We start from the raw sequence: 9,492 nt of genomic DNA on the forward strand, positions 1-9,492 counted from the left end.
AGGCATTTCTCTGGCCACATTCGGACGATTTTTATGCTTTTGGTGATGTTTTGCTCCTGGTGGCCAGCCCAAGCCTCCTGGACCACTGTAATCGGGCCTGTTGGCATCCAAGCTGCCAAATTTTACAAAGAGGCGGTTTCACTAGTTCCCTGAGCCAGCCTTTTGCTTTGGTTTCTCTGTGCCTCCTACTCCTTAGGCAGAGCCCAGTCTTTTCCCCAACTGGCCGGCAAGTGGTGTAAGGGTACCAGCTTGCCTGGTCCTAGGGAATACCCCCACTGGTCCTGGAGTAAATCAGAGTCAAAGTCCTGGGGCCTGAAGGCAGTCAGGGAGTTCCACCTTCCAACGGGCTATGGCGGCTGCCTCCAAGTCCAGTATCCAGCAGAAAAGTACAAACCAGAGTGAGCTCTCTCACCTGTGCAGGACCTTTTAAGTGGGGGAAGGAGTGTCCAGCAGGGTGGTGCCTCTGGCCTATCCTGATGTGCCACATCATCTATCGGCCCCTGCTCCAACCTCCTTGCACAGTCTTCTGGGATAGCTCAAGATGGCGTCACCCAGGAGTCACTTGCCACATGGAATCTTGGCTCCATCCCTCGCTGACATCACTGCCAGGGTCTTCCCCCAGCAAATCTTTAAAGGAGTCCCCCTTTGGTTTAGCTCCAGAGGTCTTGACTCCCTCCTTTGTTGAGTGGCCTGGGGCAGGCCTTCTTCCAGGCAGAAAATGACTGCTGGCTGATTGAGACAGAGCAGGCCACACCACCCCTTACATCTGAGAAGCTGACCTAATTGAGGGTAATTGCTCCCTTTGTGGGGTGAGACCTTTGTCCCTGCTGCTGGAGAGAAAGGTAATTAACCAAGCCCGGCAGAGTGACAAAAGGCAATGAAATATGACATTCCTGGATGGTATTCAACAAACTTTTGTTGGTACTCAACAAAATGTTTCTTTTTACACAGGTTACAATGTCCATCTTTGTGACTCTGGAGTCCCTCCCCAAAGAGAACTGGAACTATACCCTAAGGCAGCCTTCCCATATGAGTATAATGGAGTGTCCCCTACAATCAAACAGTAAAGCACACTGACTATCCCTTACATGTGTACACCTACATTATAAGGTCTATTCCAAGTCGCAACCCAACTCTGCATAATCTATTCTGCGCCAGCCTGTGCACAGTTCTTGGGATGCGCACGAGAGGAGTCTCCCACATGCAGTCCTCTGACATGTGTATGCACACATGTTCACTTGTTATGTTCTGTTAATAAATGTGTTAGGCGCACGAATACCCGAGGGTGTCTTGGCGCTGGACCGTGTCACCAGCCAAGTGCCTCTTACCCTAGATGCATCTCAGCTGCCTTATCTTAAGAGGCAGATACTGGCGGAAAAATCGTGCAGTCCATTTCACCATTAGTTTACCGTGGGCGAGACACAGATTATGAGGCTCCCCAAAGGAAAAAAAAAACAAAAGTGATCAAAAACCAAAAAATGTGGGCGGATAAGATGGTCAGAACTACCCTCTCACAGCGCTCAGGGCGAGAGAGTTGGTGGCGCATCATGGCCAAATTAAGGCTCGGCCTGCCTCCGGGCGGAGGACCTTCACAGAGGACACGAATCTGGTGGTGTACCGAAGGAGGTCAAAAGAAAAAAAAAAAAAAAACAAGTAGGGAAAGGAAGCACATGCGGTTGGAGTGTCTTGCAGCAAATGAGCAGTGCCCGGTATGCATAACCCATAGCTACATGCAGGTCAGGGCGGCAGGTGTGTTTCCTCTGAAACATGGACATCTCTACCTTACCTAAAGCTTCAGTGGGTGGTTGGATTATTAACAAGCACTGTTGCATTGCACTTCCTGAGGAGCACATTTACCCATAGCTGGGGTGCAGGGGCGAACACTTAGTTTATTGCCACCTTCTTTGCATCACGCCACCATATATCTTCATGGCACAATACAGGGGGATGATTTCACATCTGGGTGAGGCAATGACATGATGTTACACCTTTCAGTGGTGCAGCCCGGCCAACTGCCACGCAGCACAGATCCCCTGCCATGCAGGACGGGCCAGACTAACACAAATCCTTATTAATGTCACACGATTCGGGAAGTTGCTCTGCGCTCAGCAGCAGTCGTTTTTGTGTGACACAAAGTAGTAGTCGTTCTTTTTGTGCCGTGAGTGTGAAAAGCGGTTTGTAAGCATGCCGAGAAAGATTCCAACTTAGCATTTAGCTGCCACCAGTGTCTGCAGCTAGGACAATTGATAAAGGGTCAAAAAAAGATTAACAGCGGTGTAGCAGTGTAGTTATCCACAAGAACTCCAGTAAATGTGGTTTACAATCCAAGTTGATTTAATAATTAGATATCCATAACATTAGTATGCTGGTAGTAGGAGCAATGACAAACGCGACATACACAGGTGGAAGCCAACCGCTAACTAACTCAAACCGAATCTAACATGTATGACCTATCCTCGTTCTAATCTAGAATCATGTCACTTAAAGTAACAGTAGGGAATCGCAAAATGAATACACAATACTACATACCCTCCCCCATATAACAAAACAAAAGAAATTGTGATAGAAATCAATATAATACATAATCATTAAATGTTATCGGAATCTTGCAAATGCGATGATCCTGCATAGGTACCACATCCAAGGAGATGGAAGATCGACTTGGAGAACTTACTGTTGAATCTAAAGCAGGGTTGACAATGACATTATCTGCATTAAGATTGTTAGCCAAATCAGGACCAAAGAGAAAACCATCATCCTCTTCATCACATCTGTTTGCATACATTTTGTTGAAAATCTCAACTTGTTTGTTAGAAACCTTCACAACATTATTTTTATTCCACCAACCTCTGTTTCCTAAAAATACAGAGGATTTTGTAACTTTGACGAGCTTGACTGGTAATGTAAACTTAGACTGACCTTTGCAAACTTTAAAAGGTTTTTTTATGATAACCCAATCATCAATATTGAGAGGTGGCACATGATGAGGGGACTCACCATCATAAAACTTCTTCTGCACAGACTGCTTATGAAAGACTCTAGATTTAATCTCCTGTTGATCTGTCATGTTGTTCCTCTTTTCGAGTAAGGCTGAGCCTGCTTTCAATTCATTAAACCAATGCGGCATGAGTTTAGATCTAGCTTCCCTGCCTCGAAGTGCTTTAAATGGTGTGATTTCAGTTGTGGAATGAGGTGTTGTCAGATAGGCCGATACTTTCGTTTGTAGAAAGACTCCTACATCAACATTTGTTGCAACGGCACTCTGAACACCTTCTTTAATGAAACGATTTGCCCTCTCAACTAGACCATTTGAGGAAGGGCTGTATAAAGCAACACAACAGTGTTTTATCTCAGCACTCTCCAGAAAACTAGTGAAACATTGAGAAGTGAAATGTTGACCATTGTCCGTGACAACGTAGTTTGTTGTGCCATCGATTTTGAAAATGTTCTGAAGAAATGAGACCACATTATTCGAATTTGGTGTTTGAACAAATGAATAATATAACCATTTAGAATGGTAATCTATGGCAACTATGCAGTATCTTTTCTCTACAGGTAGTAAATTAAAAGGCCATGAAAAATCTAGAGCAATCTTGTCCCATGGGAAATCTGGGAAAGGAACAGTAATCAAAGGTTTAGTGTGAACCTTCCAATGTTTGTCTGAGACAACACAAGTGGGACAATTATCTATGAATAATGTCACTTGCTAGTCCATGCCTGGCCACCAGTAAATGCTTTTAAGAGCCTTAAGTGTTGCAGAAATTCCTAAATGACCATTATGTGCAATATTTATCAACTTTTCCCTTAGAGATATGGGTGGAACGAACAAACCATTTCTCTCACATACTCCATTTTCAAATGATATCTGTTCACTAATTTGAGCAAAAGCCTTGATATCATTACTTAAACCTTTAATAGCTGGCCATTTACTTTTGTTGAAAATTCCCACTTTTTTGAGAGTTCCATCATGCTCCATTGCTGAAGCCCATTCCTCTTGTGATATGCTGCCATTGCATTTAGAGACAGCATCTATGAGACCAACTACACAATCTTTGTGAAAGTCATCTTCACCACAATCGGGCAAAAGTATGCGATAAAGGCAGTCAGCACAGATATTTTTACCACCTTGAATATACTTGATATTAGGATTATATTCTTGAAGTTTAGATAGAAGTCTAACTAACCTTGCTGAAGATTTTCCCAGACCATTACCACATAACAACAAGATCAAATGTTTGTGATCTGTGAAAATATCACAACAGGTGCCCCAAATGTATGTTTTGAATTTTTGTACTGACCAGTCGATGGCAAGTGCCTCCCGTTCAATTGTGCTGTAGTTGCACTCCGTTGAGGTTAGAGTGCGAGAGGCAAATGCTATGGTCTTTTCTTTGCCATCAATCCATTGTCCAAATACTGCGCCCAGTCCCTTTTGACTAGCATCTACTGATAGGAAAGATTTCGCATTTGAAACAAAAGGATGTAGTGCTGGGGCATTGATAACTAGTGATTTCACTTTTACAAAAACTTCACATAATGTGTCATTCCACTTAAACTTTATACCTTTCTTAAGGAGTTGTCTTAATGGTTGGATGACTTGAGCATAACCTGGTACAAATCTGGCATAGTATTCGCATAAACCAAGGAATGAGCGTAAAGCTTCTTTGTCTGCAGGAGATGGTGCATCGCATATTGCTTCTATATTGCAAAACTTCGGTTCGATGCCTTCACTTGAGATATTGTGACCTAAATATTCCACATTATTTACCAACAATTTACATTTGTTTGCTTTGACTGTCATACCTTTATCTTGTACAATAGATAATACTTTTTTTAGAATGGTTATGTGTTCCTCTTCACTCTCAGTGTGGATTAGTACGTCATCCTGGTACGCCTGTACCTGTGGGATATCACCAAATAGGTTGTCCATTAATTTTTGGAATAGACTTGCGGCTGATGCCAGCCCAAATGGCAATCTTAAATATTTATAAGCTCCAAAAAGAGTCACAAATGCAGTGAGAGCTTGACAATCTTTGGAAAGTTTAATTTGGTGATAGGCGGAGTGTAAATCGATGGTGGAAAAATGACTTCCCTATTTTTGCTAGCATCTCTTGTATGAGGGGCAGAGGGTGGCAATCTACTAGTATGTTCTGGTTTAAAGATCTTAAGTCTACACACAACCTAAGGTCCCCATTCCTTTTTTTCCGTAAAACAACCGGAGAAATCCATTCTGAGGAGTTGATAGGGGATATTATGCCTTCAGTTTGTAAATTGTTGAGTAAAGTTTTCAAATCTTCCCTGACAGTAAGTGGTACAGGTCTGACTTTGTGTATAATTGGTGTTGCGTTCTTTTTCAACATTATGGTGTGTTTGCATCCTTTTACCACCCCCACTGTGTTCTTGAATACATTTGGGAAAAAACGTATAATGTTTTCTACCTTTATGTCGGATTGAATACTTGCTACAATGTTGGAGGGAATATCACCAAGTACTACAGGGGGATCTTGTCCAGGGCGTAATATTATGCCCAGGAGGGCAAGATCTTTCCAACCTATGATGTCTCTTCCTCGGACGGCTACGTAGATCTTTGTCTTAACAGCTCTGCCAAGACACTCTACTTTATCCCAAAAGTAACCTAGGAGATCTATATCTTGCTACCCGAAGGCTTTTGGGTTGATGTCAGGAGCTATCAGTGGTATTTCAATCTGCCAAAACTTATAGAATGTGCTATCTGCAAGAATGGTAACTGGAGCTCCCGAATCGGCCATTGCTAAAATTGTTTTCCCATCAATAATCATGTCAACTAAAGGACCTTTAATCTGTTTACCCAAAGACTTTGGCACTTCAATGGTGACCACGACATTTGCAAATTGTGAAGTGCAATCTTGTACCTCTTGACCCTCCAATGAAATACTAGATACTTTAACTTTTCTTAAATTAGCATTCATGTTACTTCTACAGGCTCCTTGAAAGTGGCCAACCTTGTGACATTTAGTGCATTTTTTCCCTAACGCAGAACAACTAGGATTGTTCCCTATGTGGCTTCTTGAACCACACCGAAAACAAACTAATTGACCTCTTGGAGATTGGTTTTTGTAATTCCTATTCTTGTAATATGTTTGCTTGTTATTAATAGCACATACAGCACTGTCATCAGAAATCAAACTCACGTTTGAAGAACATGGAGATTTTATATTTGTCTGTGTAGGAGAAGTTAAGGTTTGGTTAGATTGACTAGACAACACTTTGGACGTAACAATCGACCTCTCAATGCTTTTTGCTATGTCAATTGTTTCAGCCAAACTCGGATTGCGCGAGGTAAGTAACCGTTCTTGAATCTTCTTGGAGAAACAATGAAATACAAATTGATCTCTAATATAAGTACCAATATCAGGGCCAAATTCACATTTTTCAGCTAACACTCTCAAGGTTGCTATATAATCTTCTACCGATTCTTCACAAGACTGCTTACACATTGCAAAATTAAATCTTTCTAATAAAACACTCGAGGTATCAGAATACTGTTTGGCCATACGCAACTTCCCTTCAACATAAACATTCCACACTATGTCTTCCGAAGTGGGAGTAGGATGTCTCGGCAAGTTATCAAAAACTCTTCTACCTGCTGTGCCCAAATGATTAACTAATAAGGCTAATTTCCTTTCTGGCGAGTATTTGTCTGCATCAATGGCTGTCAGGTAATTTTCAAAGTCCCTAAGCCATTCTGCCCATTTAAGTTCAGGTTTACCTGGTTTTAATAAAAATGGTGCTGGCTGGATGACGCCCTGACTTGAAGCCATATGAAATGAAGGAGTAAAACCTTGTCTCTCCTGTTTAAAGTAACGAGATTGGCTTAGTTCTCTTTGACTGGTTTGCAATAAAATTTGTTGTTCAAAAATAAAATGTCAAACAATTTCAGAATTAATGAGTTCTGAATGAGTTCTGTCTATCAGTACATCGCTAAATTCTCTCCGCCAAAATAAGAAGATAAGGTGTGTGAATCACCGTGTGTCACACTAGCAGGAACGTTGTACCTTTTCCTTTGCCATGACTGGGAATGCGTAATTGATTGATGTCTTCATCGCGGCGTTTCGTTGAGGCTCTAATTCGAAGTTATTGATGTTCACGAAGTCGCGTAGCATAGAAACAAAGTCTTTTCCCAACTTAAGATGGCTGCCGTCGTGCGTGTACGGTAAGAAGTCACGACGTCTCCCAGGATGCAATGCGGAGGAAAGGAAAGAACACAGAACGCATGGACTGAACACTGGAGTCAGAACCACCGCCTCGTGTCGTCTTCAGAACAAAGCTTCGAGATAAGCAGCGTCGCTCGTTGAACATTCAAACAATGCTAGTCAGTAACAGTCCTTCATTTGAGCCAGTATCACTCAGCAAAAATTAAAAAATAATTTGTGATTCACTCCACCTTGCCTCGCTTGGTCCTCTCGCACACCAGAGATCAAAATCAAACTTGCGATCCTTGCGTGCAGAAGTAGGACAGATCAAGGAACCACCAATCTGCTGAAAAGTGTGGATACGGCAGACGAATTCTTAAAATTCAAAACTTCCAAACATACCAGTCTCCGTAAAAATGGTCCGATAAAGTTTTCCTGATACGGTCACCATGGAAACCACAAATCTTCCAGAGATTTAAGTCGTACCCCACTCCTGGTACCAAATTGTAGCAGTGTAGTTATCCACAAGAACTCCAGTAAACGTGGTTTACATTACAATCCAAGTTGATTTAATAATTAGATATCCATAAAATTAGTATGCTGGTAGTAGGAGCAATGACAAAAGCGACATACACAGGTGGAAGCCAACCGCTAACTAACTCAAACCGAATCTAACATGTATGACCTATCCTCGTTCTAATCTAGAATCATGTCACTTAAAGAAACAGTAGTGAATCACAAAATGAATACACAATACTACAAGCGGTCATGGTTAAACTTCTAGATAGTCTCCACTTTTTTACGAGGCCCCTACTCTCTGCAGCCGCGGGCAACTTTAAATTCAATGGCATTGTACCACCAGTGAAAAGCACTACCTCAGGGCTTAATGCATCTGAAAAAAAAGAAAGGAGACACTTCTAGCTTATCACATGACACCAAGTGGGGCTATTTCTGATGTTTATCTTTACAGAGTATTTTGTGCATGGTTTTAATCGCAATGAAGTCTCACACATAGTGCGAGTGTGACACAAAGTTTGGAATCCTACACATAATAGCACTTAAACCATGATAATGTCACACATAAGCAATCTGAAACTTGACAGCTATGGTGGTTGGTATACCTATACCGGATTCTGCAACGGTGAAGAGCACTAGATGGTCCCATGTGATGTGCGACACCGCAGCTCATTCTTGACTGTTCAGTCATTTGCACTTTACACGTCGGAGTTTTAAGCTTTTGCTTACAATATTAAAAGGAAGCAAAACGATGGTGGCTGAAAAGTAAGGACTGGCTGATGGTGTCAACATTACATGTGACCATTTAGCAGCTACGATCTGCGTACGACACCCCGTAAACTCACAACCACCACCTGCAGCACTGATTATTTGGTGGGGGCATTCATGGCAGATGTCACACATCCCTCTCACTATGGGAACCTCTTCTAGCCACAACACTGGCTGCAGTGAGGGAACGGATTTAGCGCAAGCTTCGCTTCGGTTACAGATACCCACATCCCCCTTTCTGGTAGCCCTGACTTTCTCCATCCCGTTGCTTTTCACCTGCTGTGCTGCAATTGGGGCTTCGGACGCACCCCCTGGAGCAGTCCTGAAGGTGCCCGCAACTTCCAAAGGCCTCTGAGCGCCGCCATCTTGGCTTTAGAGCCCGCCCACTTCTGCAGAGCACTTACGGTACTTTGGTGTCGCACTCCCTCGACAGTTTTGGAGCGTCGGAGGACATATTGGTGAAGGAACGAGTCGCAGGGGCGAGCACTAGAACACTCACTTTATCTAACCTCGCCTACAAGAGGACGCCATCTTTGTTGTGCAAATATAATGTGATTCGTACGAAATTCAGTCGGGTAATAACTAAAGCTAGAAAGGAAAACACTGTGAAAAAGCATTTTTCTCGTCGTTCGTGAAGATGCGTTTTAACTCTACTATTCACCAGTCAATTGGACCTTAGAGTCACAGAAATTGAAAACTAGCAAGAGTCTACACAAAAATATGTATGTCATGCATGCCAATAGCCCCGATTCGGGCAGGAGACTCGATTTGTGAAGCCAATTATGGCTTTATAGTACGTGTCTCTTGCCTAAGATTACTTCGCTTCAGTATAAACCAATGGGGAAAATACGGTCCCACCCCGATTTCTTTTTCAACCCCCCCCCCCCCCCCCCCCACTTCCTCCACTCAGGCCCATTACCGAGCAACTTCTGCAATCAAGATTTTATTTTTGAATTGTGATACTGGTAGTCCTGATTTCATAATTACATACATGCCATCACTTGGAAACAAAAAAGAGGGAGGTTTTGGGAAATTAACA

General features: G+C 42.6%; 1 protein-coding gene across 1 annotated transcript in view; it reads right to left on the reverse strand.

Annotated features, from left to right (window-relative positions):
- NDUFS2 (NADH:ubiquinone oxidoreductase core subunit S2) overlaps window positions 1-8,888 on the reverse strand; it is a 100,642-nt gene extending 91,754 nt beyond the window's left edge. Inside the window, exon 1 of the mRNA XM_085639177.1 lies at window positions 8,730-8,888. Within this exon, the coding sequence (XP_085495303.1) occupies window positions 8,730-8,818 (89 nt within the window). The 5' untranslated portion in view covers window positions 8,819-8,888. The remainder of the gene's footprint in view (window positions 1-8,729) is intronic.
- Between the last annotated feature and the right edge of the window lie 604 nt (window positions 8,889-9,492).

The sequence above is a fragment of the Triturus cristatus genome, chromosome 12 (assembly GCF_964204655.1).
Source record: "Triturus cristatus chromosome 12, aTriCri1.1, whole genome shotgun sequence".
Taxonomy (NCBI): domain Eukaryota; kingdom Metazoa; phylum Chordata; class Amphibia; order Caudata; family Salamandridae; genus Triturus; species Triturus cristatus.